General features: G+C 48.9%; 1 protein-coding gene across 6 annotated transcripts in view; it reads right to left on the bottom strand.

The window, feature by feature from the left end:
* Window positions 1-12: 12 nt before the first annotated feature.
* The window catches only part of LOC139564881 (protein TANC2-like), a 132,885-nt gene continuing 111,428 nt past the window's right edge, over window positions 13-21,469 (bottom strand). For 3 of the 6 annotated variants that reach the window (XM_071384730.1, XM_071384733.1, XM_071384734.1), the window contains 22 exons: window positions 16,498-16,623; window positions 15,225-15,260; window positions 14,513-14,794; window positions 13,565-13,686; window positions 11,371-11,602; window positions 10,931-11,175; window positions 10,536-10,739; window positions 10,036-10,367; window positions 9,729-9,837; window positions 9,485-9,607; window positions 9,152-9,388; window positions 8,757-8,942; window positions 8,577-8,670; window positions 8,347-8,480; window positions 8,066-8,189; window positions 7,671-7,846; window positions 7,325-7,457; window positions 6,673-6,702; window positions 5,733-5,824; window positions 5,469-5,615; window positions 4,400-4,500; window positions 13-3,888 (listed from right to left, as the gene is read on the bottom strand). In XM_071384730.1, coding sequence (XP_071240831.1) covers window positions 1,920-3,888; window positions 4,400-4,500; window positions 5,469-5,615; window positions 5,733-5,824; window positions 6,673-6,702; window positions 7,325-7,457; window positions 7,671-7,846; window positions 8,066-8,189; window positions 8,347-8,480; window positions 8,577-8,670; window positions 8,757-8,942; window positions 9,152-9,388; window positions 9,485-9,607; window positions 9,729-9,837; window positions 10,036-10,367; window positions 10,536-10,739; window positions 10,931-11,175; window positions 11,371-11,602; window positions 13,565-13,686; window positions 14,513-14,794; window positions 15,225-15,260; window positions 16,498-16,623 — 5,234 coding nt within the window. In that variant the 3' untranslated portion in view covers window positions 13-1,919. The remainder of the gene's footprint in view (window positions 3,889-4,399; window positions 4,501-5,468; window positions 5,616-5,732; window positions 5,825-6,672; window positions 6,703-7,324; window positions 7,458-7,670; window positions 7,847-8,065; window positions 8,190-8,346; window positions 8,481-8,576; window positions 8,671-8,756; window positions 8,943-9,151; window positions 9,389-9,484; window positions 9,608-9,728; window positions 9,838-10,035; window positions 10,368-10,535; window positions 10,740-10,930; window positions 11,176-11,370; window positions 11,603-13,564; window positions 13,687-14,512; window positions 14,795-15,224; window positions 15,261-16,497; window positions 16,624-21,469) is intronic. The other 3 variants (XM_071384732.1, XM_071384731.1, XM_071384735.1) reach the window with 3 other exon arrangements.

Below are 21,469 nucleotides of genomic sequence, written 5' to 3'. Positions count from 1 at the left end.
GTGTGAACAAGCTAAAAGTAAAAGAGCCGACCCACATTTATTTTCTTTGACGTGGTAACCATTTTTAAATAAGTACATTTTACAATCGCTTAACTGGGTTAAAAACGCATGTTTCTTATTATCTTCTCGTTTCAAAACACCACAACTCACATATACAGACAATTTACAGAACTCTGCTCAGCAAGCCCAAAAAAACTAAAAAGGAAAAATGCCTTCTCCTTCCAAGAAAAAAAAAAGATGGCTGTTCCATCAGTTCCTGCGCCCTGTACTCTGCCTCCCTCTCCAAATATTACATGTTTATATCAGCATGGGAGTAAGCAGAGAACAAACATGCATTTCTATGCAGCACAGCATGTACAATTATTTACACGAACTATTAAAAATAAATGTTATTTTGGGTGTTAATCCAGACAGGAGAGGGTATTGACTGTAGGGATAAGTCCCTCCTGCAACAGGCTCAGATGTAGGGTTAACCTTTGATATTAACAAGCGGTGCATCCAATCAACTGGCTCATTAATTTCCTTCAAATTCCTGGTTGGAGTGTTTATGAACCAATCCGATCGCAGAGGCTCCACCTATTACCAAGCACACCAATACACAGTAAATAATTATAAATAAATACAAATAAAACTGTTAGCCTAAATGTTTGACATTTTAAAGTAACAAAGACAAGAATGAAGACTACAGTAAATAAAAATGTAAACTTCACAGATAAGGGGTTCATATGTTCTTGTAAGAGAAGTATCTGTTTAACTGATTGTTGTTCATACTAAGTGCCAGTAGGGGATAAAGGGCGTTACCAAACTGGTGGGTAAACTGCACTGTAATTGTGTTGTATGAAATCCATCACAATTGACAACCTTGTATAGATAGATCATAATCTAGTCCAACCATGTAATGTAGCCTAGTCTTGACACGACTTTCTTCATTGTATTTTTTCAAAACTTATCTAGTTTCATGAAAATGCACTGTAAAAGAAAGTGTAACCATTGTTTTATGGAAAGCATTTTGTGGACGGATGAAAATAGTCCTTCAATGACCACTTCGGTCATTTGAAGTCATGTGTGCATGCTGCCAACATCTTTGACCCTTTAGTGGCCAAAAGTGTATGTAGTACAGTGTTATGTTTGAATAACTGCAGATTTGTCTGGTAGAGATAATTCAACTGTAAAAGGAAACATTCAAGTTATTGGAAATTAAAAAATGCCCGTTTCCCAAAAGCTTCACAAAGCCTGCTGCATGTCACTTCTTGAGCGAAAAAAAAAAATACAATCCAATGGAAATAATATATATAATGTATTTACAAACATAACTTAAATGATAAATATTACTTTTCTTTTTTTTGTTGCTTTTCCTATGTACAAGTATGTTGAAGTCTCTTTTCAGTCACATTTACAGCAGAGAACATGGTCATCTTAGTGAAGGGCGGCCTTCTATTGAGTTGTTCTGAAGAAGGCATTGAGAGTTTGGACTTGAGTCTGACCATCCCAGGACAGGCATTCAGGGGCAGGGAGAAAACGGCAGGCAGCAGTCTCCCCTGCTTGAGATCTGGAGGTTTCCAGGTCAGGGTGTGTGGTATTAGTCCTCCTACAGGCTTTAGTTCCTAAAGTTGTGGATCATCCCTGCCCCCTCCACTTTGACTATACAAACTACTCTGCAAACAGAAGGCCAACATATTCTGGAGTACTGGAGGTTTTGGATTCACCTGGCAAACTGCAGTTTTAGGTTTTCCTGTATTCATCCATAGAAAATGGCTGTGAAGGACAGAGGCAAAGAAGATGCATGGGAGGAGAGTTTAAATGTGTTTGTCTGCAGAGGTGTTGCATTCCCAGTCTCATCACATACCCTTGAGGTTGTCTCTAAGTCATTGCAAATCAAAATATCTGCAGGCTTATCAGTCCTCTCCCTCAGTCCCTCCCTAAACGTTTGACTCCACGAAAGGTCTCTTTGGTTTGATAGGGGACGTGGGGCCCTGCCTGTCCCTGGAGTGCTGCATGTACTCGCTCTCCTGGTAGGCCTGGGCCACAGGCAGCGTCCGGGCCACCTTGACGTCTGGGTAGGATGGCGCCTGGCTCACACGGCCCATGCCGTCTGTCCTGCCATCCCGTGAGCTGTTAGCTGGCGGCTGGTAGTAGTCTTCGTCCAGGAGGTGTCCGTTGTGGGCGTTGTTGGTGCGGTTGTAGTAGGCGATGTGTCCCAGGCTGGGCTGTTGGCTGTAGCCATGCTGGGGGCCAATGTTCCCTGGAGACGTGGCGGAGCTTGTCACTACCGTGTCCAGGGAAGAGATGGCCCAGGAGCGCCCTATTGTCTGCGGTTGTGGTGGCAGGTACTGGTGAGTCCGCGCCGTCTTGTCGACAACGCCCATGAAAGGTGTGTTTCTGGAGCGGAGTGCCTTGTCTGGGTACGTCCCTCCCACCACCCTTATGTCGCTGCCCTGCGGAGGAGACACAGGCGAGAGGTCGTCGCAGTAGACGCTACCATCCTCGTAGGACAGCTGTAGAGGGATTTCCATCTGCTGGGCCGAGGTGGAGCCCCGGAAGCCTGGGGCTAGATTAGCTGCAGAGACCCCACCCAGGCTTGTGTTGGAGGGGGAGAAGCGGAGGCCTACGCTCTGGGAGTGCATGAGGGGCCGGGGAGTGGGGGCGTGTGGCTTTGGCTCTGCGCTGGTGGCACTGACAGGTCGGCGCAGGCCGTGGGGGTTCTCCGGTGATCCCAGCGCCGCCTGGTGCTCCATCTCTAACTCCATCTCCATCTGAGGTGAGACAGGGTAGTACGCTGCTGACTGGCTGCGGCTGATCTGGGGGGCCTGGCCGTAGCGCAGACCTCCAGGCCGGTAAGCTGAGGAGGGCCGCTGGGGGAGCTCATCCTCCATTGGGACCATCTGGATCCCACCATATTGGTACAGTGCTCCTGCACTGAGGCTGGCCTGCACCTGCAGCGTGGGCCTCCCTTCCAGGGCACTGGGGTATATATTCACCCCGTCCCTCAGCTCGGCCAGGTCGGGGGGGAGGCGGGTGCTCATGGAGTGGGCCATCTGGCTGTAGGCACTGGTGCCCAGCACAGCACTGGAGTGCACAGCGGAGCTGGGCTGGTTGGTGCGTACGATCTGGGCCTTGGCAGGCTGCAGCCACTGGCCCTGCTGGGGAGGCTGCTGCTGGGAGGGCAGCTGGAAGGAGCGCTGGCTGCTCATCTTAGACAGCGGAGACTTCGGCCGGCCGGGTATCTGCTCCGACTGGTAGCGGGCTGAGGCCGACTGTGGCCGGTACAGACCTCCTCCGCTCTCTGAGGTGGGGCTGGCGCGGTACTGAGGCCCCCGGCGGAGAGGCGAAGGTGGTGGGCTGAAGTTGTATGGCGTAGCGGAAGCCTGGTGGGCTGGGGAGGTGTGCGGAGGGCTGGGCCGGTAGTGGGAGCTCTGGTGCGTCGGGGAAAGTGATGGGGAGGTGGACTGGTAGCCTTGGCGTGTGGGGGAGGACATGGAAGGGGGGCTAGGGGGCAGCTCGAAAGCCTGGACCATGGAGGGGCCTCCGGAGAGGTAGGGCGAGTTGCGGTGGCCCGGGGAGGGGGGCAGGCTCTGGATGAGGGGCAGGCCAGAGGGGCTTGAGCGGGGCTCGGGAGTCATGCCCATGGGGAGGCTCTCCAGGTCCTGCTCCAGGTAGTCCTCGTCCAACAGGTCCTGCACTGGCTGCATGTCCTCCAGGCGGGGCTCCAGGGACTGGGGAGGGGGCGCGGCCTGCTCTCTGGGAGGGGATGGGGGAGGGTCCAGCTCCTGTTGCTCCTCGAACTGAAGACACTCCTCCTCCACCCTCTGCAGCAGGCGCTGGATCTCCCGGTTGTTGGGGCAAAGGAGGGTGGCCTCATTCAGGTCCTCCAGGGCTGCGTGGAACTGCCTGAGGTGGATACACGAGGGGGTGAAGAGGGGAATATCAAGAGAGAAAAGAGGGAGATTGAGAAAGCATTATGAGGGAAGAGCAGGAGAGGTGGTACAGATATGAGCACGACAAAGCACGAAACCAAAGACCGTGAGGGAGTAGCATGTGGTCAAAATGACAACACCACAACTGTTCAAACTACTTGTCCTCACATAGTAGTCAGACAAAGTACACTCTTACACTAAAACATAAAAAAATTTGCCATGACAATGAGCAAGAGAATGAACAAGTCATAGGGCTAAGGGGATACAGGATGTGTAAGCAGACATAAAAACCACTGAACATGACATAGGGTGAAAAACATGGCCAAAATACTCATGAATTCTATTATGTTCCCCTGTAGTCATCTGTCTACAGCGCATTGGAAACCTGGTGATCATGTGACATGAGAGGGCCCAATTGGATCCTAAGGCTGAGCTCACTCTGCGCTAGGCCTCCGCCTCCCTGTTCTCCCCGTCGCTACAGTTACCTGCTGCTGCGCTTGGCGCGGGCTCTGGCGTAAAAGGCCTCGTACGATTTGGATTTCAACTCTAGCGCCTTGGTAGCAAACTCCTCAGCCATCCCAAAGTCCTGCAAGCAACAACAGGGCCGACAGTCATTCACAGAGACACGCGTGGAGCGGTACATGAGTCAGAAATGAGTCAGAGGTGAGTCAAAAATGAGTCAAGAGATTAATGGAAAAAAGGTTATAGATGAGTCGTACATAGAACCATGTACAGAGTCAAACATGAGTCATTCAGGAGTCTTGTATCAGCCATACATATAACCATAAAGAGTAAAACAGAAGTGAATAACTGAGTCGATGAGATCGATGGAAACTTGGGTTCAGATAGAAGACACCCAAGAAAAAAAACTGAAAGACAAATGGACAACACTGACAAATAAAAAATAATACACGCGCACATGACGAAACCATGTAAATTGAGCAATTAAAAACATTGATATGAACAAACACAGGACACAGACTTTCAGAGACATACAAACACAAAAGACAAACACACATTCACACACACAGAAACCGCTGTTGCACTGCTCTGTCATTAGAACCTCACCTGGCCACTATGGCCCTGACCCAAACCAACCTCCCTTTGCACCTCCTCTAAAGTTACCAGAGCTACAAACACAAACCAAAACCAAGCAAACTATAAGAGGGAATGGAAGATGCAGGGATATGGGCCTAGGTTAGATGAGGCTAGAGTTGAGGGAGATTTACCTTCCGCTATTATGTTGAAGTCTGATCTACTGTACATTTTTGCACAATGATATCGCTGTCATCAACCTTTTGAAACCAATATTTTTACACTGCTTAAATCCACGTGCGGTTTTATAATCTATCAGAAGAGCTAAATATCGTTGTATTGTAAGCACAATGAACAAGCATACATCCCAATGAGGGATAATAAAGTTGTTTTGTATTGTAATGTCTTGGTAAACCTTGCAGATGGTAATGCTGCTGAGTGTAAGCAAAAAAAAAGCAGCTCCAGTCACAGCCAGGTGGGGTGAGGAGCTATAGGAGGGTGCAGTGGGGTGTCACTCACATTCATTTTCCTCCGGCAGCGGGACAGGTTGAGGAGGAGGGACACCTTGAGCTCTCTGAAGGTCTTGAGGTCTTCGCTGAAGCCCTCGCGGGGGAACTTCTTTAAGGCGTACTGGTACCGCTGGGCCGCCTCCTTCACTTTACCTTTCTACAGGACGGGTAGAAGAAAAAACACTCAGAAAGGCGAGACTAGCATGGTTTGGCACCACAACAGTAACCCTCAATGACCACTGTGCTATATTGCTATATTCTAGGAAGGGCAGACCTTGTAGAAGCCATCTCCTTCCTCTATCAGCTTGCTGAGCAGGACGATCATGATGTCGGGTTTGGAGGTGGCCATGGCCCAGGTGGCCGGACCTGGTGGAAGACAGCAGGGGGCATGATGGGTAACGGGAAGTGACCGGAGGAGAGAGGAGGGTGGCAATGACAGGAAGAGGGGGCATGTCTCAGAGTAAAAGGACCGACAATGAGAAGTACAAGAGAGAAAGGAGTAGGGTGAAGTTGCCCCTAGACGCTGATCTAAGGTCTGTTTTGTTTTTCCCCTCCAGTAATGGTTTACGTTAGCATTTGGAGAGAGCAAACTGATTCTAGATGTAGGGGCAACTTCACCTCGGAGTGGAGCGAAACCAGTTGACAGGTCGAGATGATGATGAAGCTCTACCCAAGATAAATATGGCGTGACTTACTGACACAGACAGGTTTGGGGTTTCTTTGCCCCTGCATGTGCCATTTAAGCGCTCAGCTAACAGATGGATACATAGATATTGATGTCATACCTGGTGCAGGAAGGATCTGACTCAAGTACAGAATCAATAACTTAATCTCTAGTAAAGCCACTGGGAAAACGATCAATTTATTTATGCACCAATGCCAATCTCACCCAACATGAATACACAATAATATCTTATTATTAGCCAGAGTTATTCTGTGTTATTCTGCATGCTATGTGTAAGGGGGACAGGGAAGCACAAGCCATGCCAGAGCAGAGGGGGTTCACACATGCATTTATGGCTTCCCACCAGCAGGGGGAATGCATGGACTGTGGGCCTTGTGGTGTTTGTGTCACAATCTCTTATCTGGCAGTGGATGATTGAATGGTTAGCTCACTTCACAAAGCCACATATAAAGAGAAAGGAGGGTAAAAAAAAGAGGACGAGAGAGTGAGAGCAGAGATGTATATAGAGAGAGGGCAAACTGTGTGTTACCTCGGGGTCGACTGGGAAGAGTCTGATATCCTGATTACGGAGAGGGGGCGGAGCCAGGGTTATGAGTGACAGGTTAGAGAAGGGAGTTAGGTGGGTGAAATGAGAGGAAACAATGGAACCAACCCAATAAGAGGAACCAAGAGAGAGTGTGTGCGTGTGTGTGTGTGCGTGCGTGTGAGAAAGTGAGTGAGTAGGGAGGAGGGAGTGAGTGAGATGAAGAAAAGAACAGAAAGAGGCAGAAGTGAGAAGCTGTGGCCAAAAAAGTGTGTCAGCAAAAGAAAAAGGTGCAACAGCAATGCCAGCAGCAGTAGGAGCAGAGGGAAGGGCCTCACATCCACCATTATAAAAATGGTGGAAACAGAGGGGAGGCATGGCATGGCGTGCCTGGGGAGGAAGGCATGGCGAAGCCTTGGTGAGCACCAAACCACATAGGGAAGAGATTCAGGCAGTAGTTGACAACATTCTAGGAGTCAATGGCCACTATAGTCCTACCGAGGGGAAACACCAGTATACTAAATAGAACTATAACTGACTAAAGTTGTAGCTAAACCACTGAAGCTAATGTAGAACAATATTGCAAAATTAGAAGACAGTCCTATACACCAGTGTTTTTAAATCTGTGTGTGACTAGTGACCTCTAGTCAGTTCGTACCCATCTTGGCTCCCTTCTTGAGCAGAGCCACCACCACAGAGGTGTTCCTGCAGCCCACGGCCCGGTCCAGAGGTCGCATCCCACTGTAGTCCACATGCTCTATCATCGCCCCGTGGTCCACCAGATACTGCACCTGGAGACAGACGGACGGACGGGGGATAAGAGAGGGAATATGGGAGTTTAAAGGATGAAGAAAATTTGAGGGGGAAAATGAAGAGGAGGAGGAGAGAAAGAACAGAAGAGCATTCTACCTTCAGGTACTTATTCCAATCAACAACAGTGAAAACTTTCTCCGTGCTGCTCTGCCATGGGGAGGTCATCAACGTGGCGACCAGCGACCACTTACCACTTCTGAGTCTCCGTAGAAAGCGGCCAGGTCCAGGGGGGTGCGTCCACTCTTATCGGCGTGGGCGGTGGTCGCGCCCCTCTCAACCAGGCAGCGCACCAATGGCATGTGGCCCTTCAGACACGCCCAGCTCAGAGCAGTCAGACCCTCCTTGTCCATCTGGGCCAGAGACGCACCTGCAAGAGCGGGTTAAAGGTCATGTTTCCATGGCAGCCAGGGTCATAACATGGCCACTTGGCAGCTGTTTTTGTCCATTACTAAATACTACACATACTTTATGTCTGCTACATGTTGCCCATGTGGAAGTCAAACCTACACTTTTACACTAGGTACTCTGAACCAATGAGAGTAGTAGAGTGGGTGGTGGTGATGTTGAGGGTGAACTGAACTCTGACCTTGTGCCAGTAGGAACTCTGCTGTGCCTAGGTGGCCCTCTGAGGAGGCCATCATGAGGGGCGTGCGGCCCTGCTTGTCTGCCATGTTGACGTCAGCTCCGTGGTTCAACAGCAGGTCCACTATCTGAGGAGGAAGAAACCAAATAGTATGTAGCTTCGATAGTATTTTTTGTCACCATTGTTCTCTATCATTGCCAGTAGTGTATTTTAATATTTCAAATTCAAATTGTTTTGTGACTTGAAATAATAAATGGGTGCGAAATTCAAATGTGCCCACCCACCTGCCAATGTCCTTGGCGCACAGCGCTGAAGAGAGGCACGATGCCCCGGCGGTTAGGCTGTCCCACCGCTGCCCCTTGTTCCAACAGCAGCCTGCACACATCCAGCTTCCCCCTGCCTGCTGCTGCAGTCAGAGCTACAGTGGGAGAGGGGGAAGACAGAGTCAGTGCGGGTAAAAGCATTCGACAGACTTTGATACAGTCATACACAAACAAACCAAAATAACACGTACCAGTCTCTCCCCAGAGTGTGTCAAAGTTGTTGATTTGTGCTCGCTCCTCCTCTTCCTCATCCTTCTCTGGCAGGTCCAATAGGTAAGAGGAGATCTGTACAGGAGACAACATTCAGACTTAGTGTGTGTACGGTGTGTGTGTGTGTTTGTGTGTGTGTGTGTGTGCACATGCGTGTGTACCTCTGTGTATCCCATGCTGGCCCCTGCTATAAGGGCCTGCTGGACAGCGTGACTCTTGGTGAAGGCTCCTTGGGGCTGTCCGTCAGGGTTCCAGTCACTCTGCATCAGGAACTTGACCACCTGCAGGTGTCCTCGCAGTGCAGCGTGCACCAGCGCACACTGACCGTTCCTGTCCAGGTGGTCCACCTACACACAGGGAAAGAGAGGGTCATTATACACACAGACGTCACATGCAGACACTGTTCAAAAAGACCTATTGGTACATTTTGCCCAGTAGGTGCCAACATGGCTGCCAGAGAGTTATATCATGTTGTGTAAATGCATCATAATGCTGTTGTAATAAACCTCAACTGCCAAAGTGACAGTATGCACAGTAGTGGTGGTTGGTCCCTGACCTTGGCCTTGCAGGCGCAGAGCGCAGTGACGATGGACAGGTGTCCAGCGGCGGCGGCGTAGCCCAGCGGGGTGAGGCCGCTGTCGGACTCCCCGTCTACGTGTGCTCCGTTCTCCAGCAGCAGGCCGGCTGTCTCCGCGTAGCCCAGGTGGGCGTGGACACACAGCAATGGGGCGTTGTTCAGAACCTCAGAACGGTAGTTAACGTTGGCGCCGCCTAGGACCAACAAACGGCTCACCTAGAGGGAGGAGTGTCAGACATATAACCAATACACTAAACATTTAATGCAATAGTGCTTTGGTTAGGCCACTGCTGGTGTGAGTGTGTCCAGTACCTTGATGTTGGGTGTGTAAAGGTTCCTCAGTGAGGCCAGAGCAGTGGAGAGCCCCTCTGTGCTGTAAGAGACCCACAGCCCCTGCAGGACTGACGAGGAGACCCCAACCTTCTTACTCAGGCCCTGTGGAGAAGATAACAGTAACATCAACAACAGTGTTACTGCACAGTGGGTAGAACCCATTGACCCAGATGTTGGAGGTGTGCTAGCATGCTGTAGTGATGTGGTGGTGGTGTGTCGTTACCTTGAAGATGTGTGCTTTGAGGATGTGGTGGCCCAGCTCTATGGTCTGCTGCCGGTTCAGTTTGCCCTCCTGACGTGAGAACCAGAAGGCCAGGAGCGTGTGGCCACTCCTACAGTGACAGAGAGATGGCGAGGAGGAGAAGGGAGGAAGAAAAGAGGGAAAGTGGAGAAAGATAGATGTAGAGAGAGGGAGAGAAATTAAGAACAGAAAGCTCCACAAATTCAAGCTGTAAACATTAATGTCCCAGGTACACGCTGGCTTTGCAGAGGGTCTGTTTGTTCCTCTCTGTGGACCAGTGCCTCCTTACCTCGGATCACAGAGGAACTTGGTCTTCTCCCCGTCCTCCCTCCAGATGAGCCACTCCCTGAAGGAGGGGTGTGTGAACATACGTGTTCCGTCCCTCCTCCGCACCAGGAAGGGCGACAGCAGCTCCAGTCTCCCCTGGAAATCTTCCCAGTCCAGGGCGGGGCCTCGCACGGCACCAGCGTTCACTGCCCCATACGCCTGCTCGTCCGTGAGGGGGTGGAGGGAGGCCACGGCCACGTTGAGCAAGGGGAGGGCACGCTCGAAGGACGACTGGGTAGGGAAACGCATGTTGAGCTGCAGGAGGTACACCTCAGCCAGGCTCACCGGCACCACCTGGGGGGGGGGGGCATGGAGGAACACCTCGGGTCAGTTTTGTAAGGAAACATCATATGAACTTTCACAGAGAGAGATAAACACACACAAACAGGCAGAGTATGGAACACAAGCAAAAACCTTGAGAGACGTACAGTATATAGCTCCAGGACCGAGACACAGACTCACCTTGAAGCTGGAGCTCTTGAGCACCAGATAGCCCTTCTCGATGAGGTCCAGCGTCAGCTTCAGGTAGAGGTAGGAGCCGCGGCTCAGGGCCTTGAGGTGGGTGCTCAGCTTGGCGAAGGCTGCGTTGTCCAGACGCCCGTTGAGAGACACGTTGCTCTGGATCTCAGCACTGCCCTGGATCCGCTGCAGCAGGTAGCCCTGCAGGTCGCGAAGAGAAAGGAGATCAGCATCATGATAACTCGGGGGGGGGGGGGTAATACTATCACCAAGACTGCTTTTATCACAATAGTTGATGATAATCGTTTTAAATCACGGTTGACTACTTTTACTACAATGATTGAGGTTGAAGTGAGAGATGACTTTCAGAGAGTAAAGATGTCAGACCCTACCTGCAGGTCCTGGTCTATGGCATCATTCTCCTCCAGGCGGTCAAGAGAGATACGGTGGAACGGGAGGGGATGTGTGATCTCCTGTAGGGAGGTCCTGACGGTGACCACCAGTTTGAGCCAGGGAGGAAAGCGTTCCATGGTCTTACACAGGAAGGAGGTGATGGTGTCGCCGTAGTCCGGCTTGTGGAACTCTGCCTCATTCAGCCCGTCTACCAGAATGATCAGGTCCTCCTCACATGCTATCTTCCTCTCTGATGAACACAAAGACAACAAGGTTGTTTATCAGGACAAGGAGTGGAAAGAATTGACTATTAGCTTCTGAGATGGGGCATTTTGTTGTTTTTTTGGAAAACATGAATGGACCTGGCCCAAACCCTGAGAGAAAATAACAAGTTATCAAATGCACAGCTCCTATGCAGTTCCATAAAACCTTGAACACCCCTGACCTTTGTGCAGGATGTCGAGGGGCTCCAGCACGCCCCTCCTGAAGGCATTGAGGGGGTCCTGGACACAGGAGCGCAGACTGAGGGTGCTCTGCAGGTGGGGCTCCCGTAGCAGCTGCTCCCTGTAGGCCATGAGCTGGGGTGCCCGGCACAGCAGAGCCGCCACGTTGTGGACAAACTCTGGCACCAGGCACGTGTAGGCGTTGTCCGCCTGGCAGTAGTGGTATGCCACCACCTGGGGGCGATAGAGAGTGGAAGTGAGTGGGGTGGCGGAGATTTAAAAAAAAGATTACTTTTATATAGGTGATACCATTGAAATTGAAAAAATATTTTATATTTTATCTAGATATCTCTGATTATCCCACTTTATTTTTCCAAAGAGAGAGGTACATTTAACTGAATCCACAAGCATTTCGCTACACACGCAATAACATCTGCTAAACACGTGTATGTGACAAAAAAAAAATGACTTGAAGAGGGCGCAAATCAACCCACACAAATCTATTCAGTCTTGAATCTTCAGCACGTAACAATCAAATAAAACACGAACCAAACAGGCCTAGGTGACATTCTGTGCCAACTAACCACTATTATCTTTATGACACAAGAGAGTTAAAGCAGACTGAAGCACAGCTATTGATTGAGGCTACATTAAAATATTGTTGAAAAACAATACCATGTTACATTATTCATTGAAGAGTGAGGACTGCTGTGTAGCATGTTGTGACTGTCAGGTCTTTGTCTCTAGTGTGTCAGAGGAGTTGACTGGCACTAAGACCCTGGGGGTGGTGAAATGGTCCAGGATCAGATTATTTTGAACCCCCTTGTTGGATAAGGTTAGGCAGTCTGATCCTAGATCTGTAGTTGAATGTATAGTATAATACAGCGCCGCCTTGGATAGAGTGGTGAAGAAAGCCAGCAGGCTTCACAGACTGGCTCCAACGTAAAGCTTCCCTCAGGAATATTTCAGACTAGATTAGAGAGCTTCACTCCGAAGATCATACACAGATTCATAGCCGTATACTTCTGGCCACTGACATCCACAGGGATGTGTGTAGTATTTGTGATGCTTGTGTGTGGTAGAGTTGTGTGTAGTGTGGGTGTGTGTGTAAAGTGTGAGTGTAAAGTATGTGTAGAAAGTGTGTGTGTGGGTCAACCACTGGAGCAGGCTATCATTAAGAATGCATGTGGCCGCTAAGGGGATCTAATGGCTCGGCTGGAACAGTGCTCCCTGGGCCTATGCATATTTCATTAGGCCATAGCACAGAGAGACAGAGTCAACAAGAGACAGAGAGGGGGGAGTGAGAGCTTCCTTTGTTTTTCTGCTGTGTCTGCACAACACCACCAGTCATGAAAATGGAATGGAGAGAGAGATAGACAGAGAGAGAAAAAGAGCGATGGCGTGAAGAGCCAGATTGGATGGCAGGAGTTGACAGTGGATGGAGGAAGGAAGAGGGAGAGAGAGAGTGCTAAGTGAATAAAGGAAGACATTAGCATCAGTGTTGCTAGACAGGATGGGTTAAGGACATAGGGAGAGAGAAAAGGAGAGAGAAAAGGATGTAGAACGAACGGAATGCAGATAACGGAGAGAATGAGAGAAGAGCGGCAGCGGATGGAGAGAATGAGAGAAGAGCGGCAGCGGATAGAGAGAATGAGAGAAGAGCGGCAGCGGATAGAGAGAATGAGAGAAGAGCGGCAGCGGATAGAGAGAATGAGAGAAGAGCGGCAGCGGATAGAGAGAATGAGAGAAGAGCGGCAGCGGATAGAGAGAATGAGAGAAGAGCGGCAGCGGATAGAGAGAATGAGAGAAGATCGGCAGCGGATAGAGAGAATGAATAATAGAGTGAGAAGGGAGAGGACAAGGCCACAAGGAGGTCAGAGGGCAGAGACAGCTACCAGACCGGACACTGTAGGAAAGAGCTGCTGAAGAACAAAGGAGCAGATGTGCAGGCTTTGACTTCAGACCAGCATCAACACACCTTCCCCCTTAGCAATGTCTCAATGACCAGTTAATTAGTTGAATCCGGGCCACGTTCAGTAAGGCACACCGTTGTAGAACATTTAAATAAAAATAGAACATGGTGTAAACCAGACATGTACCTCTTAGCAAGGATTCACCCAGCTGGTCAGGGGGTTTTGAATGGTACTTAAGACTACTGAGATGCAGCCGTGGTGTGGTGGTGTAGTTGTACTGTACCTGTGAGGCGAGCCGCCGTAAAGCCTCCTCCTGGCGTCTCCTCATCTCGGGCGTGCCAGGGCAGCTGCCCCCCAGGGTGCCATGGGAGTGCTGGGGCTGGGTGAGGGGCAGGGTCTCCCCATCTGAGAGAGAGAGAGAGAGAGAGAGTGTGAGAGAGAGGGGGGGAGAGAGAGAAAGGAGGGAAGAGAGCAAGTGAGGGGACAGAAAAAGGGAGAAGTACATTTATAGATCAAGTTGAGTGCATCTACTGTGTGCATTATTTACACAGACACAAGGATACTTTTTATACGCATCTTAAGACACATGCCCAGTACCAGTGGTGTAAAATTACTTTAAAATACTACTTAAGTATTTTTTGGGGGTATCTGTACTTTACTATTCATATTTTTGACAACTTTTACTCCACTACCACTATTCCCCCCCCAAAAAGAATATACTTTTTACTCCATACATTTTCCCTGACACCCAAAAGTATTCGTTACATGCTGAATGCTTAGCAGGACAGGAAAATTGTCAAATTCACACGCTTATCAAGAGAACACATGGTCATCCCTACTGCCTCTGATCTGGCAGACTCACTAAACACAAATGCATCGTTTGTAAATTATGTCTGAGTGTACCCCTGGCTATCTACATTTTAAAAACAAGAAAATGGTACCATATGGTTTGCTTAATATAAGGAATTTGAAATTATTTATACTTTTACTTATGTATATTTTACCAATTCCATTTACCTTTGATACTTAAGTATATTTAGAACCAAATACTTTTACTCAAGGAGTATTTTACTGGGTGACTTTCACTTTCTATTAAGGTATCTATACCTTTACTCAAGTATGACAATTGGGTACTTTTTCCACCACTGCCCAGTACAACAGGCTCTTCTAGCAGCAGCCAGCATGGATCATTGTTATACACACACACTCCTGTAGGACGGTATAAGCGTACGTTTGGGCGAGGCGTGGGGGCTGTCCGAGGCGATCTGCCTCATGCGATTGCCGTGGCAGCTGAGTGCCACCAGACGGGAGATGATGGCAGTCTTGCCGAAGCCCACGTTGCCCACGACAACCACACCTCGATTGGCTGCCGAGTCGTCGCTGTGAAGACGGGCGTCCACTTCCTGGAAGAGCCACTCCCTCCCGGTGAAGAGCGAATCAGCTGTCAGGCTGGGCACCTCGAACAGAAGGGGCTTGAGGGCGATATCCGGGGGGCGGTAGGGGGCAAAGCGTACTGGAGAGAGAGGGGAAGGGGACAGATTATAGGTGAGGAAAAAGACACAGGACTTGATGTGTAGAGTCCACTGCACTGTCATTGTCATTTCCTCAGTGCAACGTCAGCTTGTCACCCATAGAGGGGGATGTTCATCAAAGTAACACACACCATAGGTGAACGCCACCATTGGGCTTCATACTAAGAACTACATAATGAAACAGAATTACTTAGTGTATGGATACATAATATATACATATATACCAAGTACATATGGTTAGCAGAGCGGGGGACAGGGGATTAGATAACATATTGTAGTAGAGGGATATTGTACTCCTACTAATACAGCACCACTAGTTTAATAAGCACATCATTATAACGTGGCATTAACTGATGTAGAACAGTATAATGCCTTATAATGGGAGAAGAGAAAGAGAGGAGCATCACTTACGTGAGTTAGATTGCCAGGCATGGCTGTAAGCAGAAGCTGAGGCAGAGGACAGAGGAGAGAGACAACGCAAGAGAGGAGAGAGAGACAAAGCATGAGAAAGAGAGAGAGAGAAATGGAAGGGCAGGGGAAGAGGAGGAGAAAGGGGAAGATGGATGGGAGGGTTGGTGCAGCTAGCTAGCAGAGGAGAGGGGATGGTGAGAGGGAGGGAGCAGGGTGGTGGGGAGCCACACCCAATGTTTCATCCCTGATCCTAGGATGAAGCCTCAGACACGTACAAATATCGTTTGAGCATATTTCTTGTTCTTGGAACCCATGTTTTCTGTACATGCCTCAGAGCCGAGGTTGTGAGAATGTGCATGTCCAGTAGTTCTGTACTGAGGAGTAAGAAAGGCAAAGGTAACGTGATATCTCTGTATGAGTTTTCATTCCCGGTGTGGTCTGATCTTAGGGAGAAAGTGCTGTAGTAAGCATGATAGTGTGGCAGGCAGGGGGCTAAAAATACAGTCAGAGAGAGCGTAGGGAATAGAGAGGGAGGAATAGAGGGAGAGGTATAGAGAATTGGAGAAAGATAGGGTGTGTGCGTTTGTGTGTGTGTGTGCATGTGCAAGTCTGTTTGTGCGTGTTCATTGTGTGTTCAGTGTGTGTGTCTTTGCTAGTGTGAGTGTGATTTAAGCCTTATAAAGCCTTGGCCATGAGTGATGGGACCTCAGACAGGACCCCTGCAGTGACAGATGAGCCAGGGAGTGGTGAGGAGCGAAGGTCGATAACATTGATCTGGGAGGGGAGACGGATTAAGGTGTACCAGGGTGTGTGCGCGTGTGTGTGTGTGGTGTACCAGGCCCAAAGGGAGGGTTGCATCACCCAATACCAGGCAGGGATAGGGGTTTAGAGGGACAGAGTGCACCAAGTATGTCTACAAAGATATACACTCACTCACAAATCATACTTACTCCAAGACACACACAATCTCTCTCTCAAACACACACACACCCCTAGACAGATTTTGGGCATGGTCAAGGTAGAGTGGGAGTAAATAGGAAGATGAAGCAGATTTAGCACACACCACAAAATTACCCCTCACAACCCCAGTCCCTAAATCACCCGACCTCCACTCCCTGACCCACACCCCAAAATGCCCCCACCCCCATTTCCTCATCCATCTACACTCCCCCCCACCAGTATCCCACACACTCAGATCCTAAACAAGCCCACTCAGATCCTAAACCAGCCCACTTATCCCCCACACCCCCACCCAGAGTGATATGAGGCCTACCTCTGAGGTCGTGTCCGGAGCGCCCAGCCCCAGAGTTCTGACGGGGCATCCTGAGGGAGGTCCTCAGGGGAGTGTGTCTCTGCTCATCCAGGTAGGCCAGGTCCTCCAGGTGGGCCGAACTCGTGGCTAATGTGTGCGTGTGTATGTGTGGTAAATCGGTGCAACAGATGAGAGAAGAAAAACAGAGTTAGTCAAACAAAGCCAGGAACCACTGAACCGCCTAAACCTGAATGCTAAATTGCTAATGCTAACGACAGACACCCTTGGAAATAGACAAACATATCAGTTCCATACCTCACCATTGAGATCCACTACGAACCAGACCCATTTGAGATCCAACCCCAAGCAAACAGAAGTGGTTTAAAACTGTCAGTGTCCCAGACTAATGTGAACTAATGTGTGTAGCTATAGCGTGGTAGAGTGTATGTGTGTGTGAGCCTGTGTGAAAGCGTGTGACCTCATACACACCAAACACACTTCCTTCCTCGGACGACCCCTTTTCCAGATAGTTTGTTTAGTTGTTCCCCTCTCTGTTAACAATATACCCAAGTCTGGAGCTCTTCCAGTTGTCCCAAAACCCACTGTCTCTCAATAGGGAGAAAAAAAAAGAGTAGGAAGATAAATGCAGTAAAGAGTTTTTAGCTTTAGGATAAGAGCTTTATGGAGAATGACAGAGATAACCTTGTGCTACAGAGAGGGACTGACAACGCACCTCCTTCCTTCCTGTCAGGAAAAGAGTGTAATCCTGTTTTTTTAACGGGCTTCAATAAAACCCTGCATACCACAAAGTTGTGAACCACTGGGCTAGCTGGTGCTAACAACAATTAAGTGGAAGAAAATAAGTTCTACCCACCACTCACCTAAACTGCAACCCGTGATCTGTTTCACCTATGGCAACGATCCCTCCCAGACTACTACCTTTCCACTGCAATACAGCTAAAACTGTAGCAGGCATGTGGCGAGTGGGATCTCATATTTACGGTGGTTTGCGGGGATCTTGGTGTGGGCGAGCAGCTGTATTAGACTTAGATTTTAGATGAGTTTATTAGTCACACGCACAGGGTCGCAGATGTAATTGCAGGGTAAAGTGAAATTCTTAAGCTCAGAGCTCCAACAGTGCAGGTCAAAAAGACAAGTGAAACAATAATACAAATAATAATATATGATCCTCTGCAGCAGAGGAAACTCTGAGTCTTCCTTTCCTGTGGTGGTCCTCGTGAGAGCCAGTTTCATCATAGCGCTTGATGGTTTTTGCAACTGCACTTGAAGAAACGTATCAAAGTTCTTGACATTTTCCGTATTGACTGACCTTCATGTCTTAAAAGTAATGATGGACTGTCGTTTCGCTTTGCTTATTTGAGCTGTTCTTGCCACAATATGGACTTTGTCTTTTACCAAATAGGGCTATCTTCTATATACCACCCCTACCTTGTCACAACATAACTGATTGGCTCAAATGGATTAAAAAGGAAAGACATTCCACAAATTAACTTAACAAGGCAAACCTGTTAATTGAAATGCATTCCAGGTGACTGCCTCATGAAGCTGGTTGGGAGAATGCCAAGAGTGTGCAAAGCTGTCATCAAGGCAAAGGGTGGCTATTTGAAGAATCTCAAATGTAAAACACTTTTTTGGTTACTACATGATTCCATATGTGTTATGTTATAGTTTTGATGTCTTCACTATTATTCTAAAATGTAGAAAATAGTAAAAAATAAAGAAAAACCCTTGAATGAGTAGGTGTTTCCAAACTTTTGACTGGTACTGTACATATTTAAAACATAATCAATGATAAATGTCCATGCGGGTAGCCATTGCCATAGCTCATAGGGCTTGACGTGGAGCTATGGAGACATTTTCACACTCTACCACGTTGCTTAGGTGGAGTTGGGTTTGTGTTTTATGTAATTTTAATAGTCATTGCTATGTGAGAGATGTGCTGGGAGAGAGAGAGAGAGAAGGAAAGTGGGAGGAAGGCGTGCGTTTCTGCAGAACAGAATGTCAAGGCTCATAAGGTAGTCTCTCTGTCAGTTGGAGTAATCTAGTGCATTTGAACCAGGAGATCAGAGCCATTTGAAAGTGAGCTTGACTACATAGGATGAAAGAGAGCAGACGGAGACGAGAGAGGCAGGAGGTAGAGATGGAGGAGGAGGTGGTTGGAGGAGGAGGGAAAGAGAGAGGAGAGGAGAAAAATAGACAAGCTAGAGGGAAAGGGGAGGGAGCGAGGTAGAGGTAAAGAAAGAGAGGATATATGGAATGAGAGCAGAGAGCTTCTCGTTCAGAGCCCAGTGTGGGTGGCTGCCCCTGCTCTGCTCCTGAGGCGTGTAGAAGGACAGCAGACCAGAACATCCCTACCTAGTGCTCCCCTGCTCCCGCTGAGCAATGACCCTCACTGAATCACTCCTCTCCTGTCAGTGGCGTGTGTGTGATGATCAAAGCTTTCTATACAGTCATTCAATCCACCATTTCACAATGTCCCCAGTTTACAAGATGCCACAGGCTAGGGCTGTATTTATAAGCTGACATACTGTCATATTTGATATGACAGTTGTCCCATCATCACTTCCAGGCTTGCAACTGGACTGAGTTATGTTGGGCAGAACATAATCACAACAATCATCTATCCCTAGATTAATTTTGGTGACGTCCAACAGAACACGGCCTCCAATTGGATGAGGAACTGTGGCGGCCTATTCCCCAGCTACCACCACAAAGTCCCGAAGGCCAAAGGATTGTAGCTCATATTATTTCCTATACTCCCACAATAAACAGAGAGAATGCTCTCCCTCCATTTGGCAAATCTGACCATAACTCTATCCTCCTGATTCCACTTACAAGCAAAAATTAAAATAGGAAGCACCAGGGACTAGATCAATAAAAAAGTGGTCAGATGAAGCAGATGCTAAGCTACAGGACTGTTTTGCTAGCACAGACTGGAATATGTTCCAGGATTCCTCCGATGGCATTGAGGAGTACACCATCAGTCATTGGCTTCATCAATAAGTGCATCGATGACGTCGTCCCCACAGTGACCGTACGTACATACCCCAACCAGAAGGCAACATACGCTGAGCTAAAAGCTAGAGCTACCTCTTTCAAGGAGCGGGACTCTAACCCGGAAGCTTGTAAGAAATCCCGCTATGCCCTCCGATGAACCATCAAAAAGGCAAAGCATCAATACAGGACTAATATCGAATCAGACTACACCGGCTCTGACGCTCGTTGGATGTGGCAGGGCTTGCAAACCATTACAGACTACAAAGGGAAGCACAGCCGAGAGCTGCCTAGTGACACAAGCCTACCAGACAAGCTAAACTACTTCTATGCTCGCTTCGAGGCAAATAACATTGAAACATGCATGAGAGCACCAGTTGTTCCGGAAGATTATGCGATCACGCTCTCCGCAGCCGATGTGAGTAAGATCTTTAAACATGGCAAGATTCATAAGGCCGCAAGACCAGACAGATTAACATGACGTGTACTGCGAGCATGCACTGACCAACTGGCAAGTATCTTCAAGGACATTTTCAACCTCTCCCTGTCGGAGTCTGTAATACCAACATCTTAAGCTGACCACCATAGTCCCTGTGCCCAAGAACACTAAGGTAACCTGCCTAAATGACTACCGACCCATAGCACTCACATCTGTAGCCATGAAGTGCTTTGAAAGGCTGGTCATTGCTCACAACACCATTATCCCAGAAACCCTAGACCCACTCCAATTTGCATACCACCCTAACAGATCTACAGATGATGCAAACTATTGCACTCCACACTGCCCTTTCCCACCTGGACAAAAGGAACACCTATGTGAGAATGCTATTCATTGACTACAGCTCAGCGTTCAACACCATAGTGCCCTCAAAGCTCATCAATAAGCTAAAGACCCTGGGACTAAACACCTCCCTCTGCAACTGGATCCTGAACATCCTGACGGGCCTCCCGCAGGTAGTAAGGGTAGGTAACAACACATCCGCCATGCTGATCCTCAACACAGGGGCCTCTCAGGGGTGTGTGCTCAGTCCCCCCCTGTACTCCCTGTTCACTCATGACTGCACGGCCAGGCACGACTCCAAAACCATCATTAGGTTTGCAGATGAGGGCCTACCGGGTGGCGCAGTGGTCTAGAGCACTGCATCGCAGTGCTAGCTGCACCACCAGAGTCTCTGGGTTCGCGCCCAGGCTCTGTCGCAGCCGGCCGCGGCCGGGAGGTCCGTGGGGCGACGCACAATTGGCCTAGCGTCGTCCGGGTTAGGGAGGGTTTGGCCGGTAGGGATGTCCTTGTCTAATCGCGCTCCAGCGACTCCTGTGGCGGGCCGGGCGCAGTGCGCGCTAACCGAGGGGGGCGGGTGCACAGTGTTTCCTCCGACACATTGGTGCGGCTGGCTTCCGGGTTGGAGGCGCGCTGTGTTAAGAAGCAGTGCGGCTTGGTTGGGTTGTGCTTCGGAGGACGCATGGCTTTCGACCTTCGTCTCTCCCGAGCCCGTACGGGAGTTGTAGCGATGAGACAAGATAGTAATTACTAGCGATTGGATACCACGAAAATTGGGGAGAAAGGGGGATAAAATTAAAATAAAAAATAAAAAAAATAATAAAGTTTGCAGATGACAACAGTGATCACCGAAAACGACGAGACAGCCTATAGGGAGGAGGTCAGAGACCTGGCCGTGTGGTGCCAGGACAACAACCTCTCTCAATGTGATCAAGACAAAGGAGATGATTGTGGACTACAGGAAAAAGAGGACCGGGCACGCCCCCATTCTCATCGACGGGGCTGCAGTGGAGCAGGTTGAGAGCTTCAAGTTCCTTGGTGTCCACACCACCAACAAACTAACTTTTTAAAAAAGTATTATTATTTTAGCTAGGCAAGTCAGCTAAGAACAAATTAGTATTTACAATGACGGCCTAGGAACAGAAGGTTAACTGCCTTGTTCAGGGGCAGAACGACAGATTTTTTCCTTAGCAACCTTTC

The sequence above is a fragment of the Salvelinus alpinus genome, chromosome 36, assembly GCF_045679555.1.
Source record: "Salvelinus alpinus chromosome 36, SLU_Salpinus.1, whole genome shotgun sequence".
NCBI lineage: Eukaryota > Metazoa > Chordata > Actinopteri > Salmoniformes > Salmonidae > Salvelinus > Salvelinus alpinus.
This window is presented reverse-complemented; position numbering and strand designations above follow the sequence as displayed.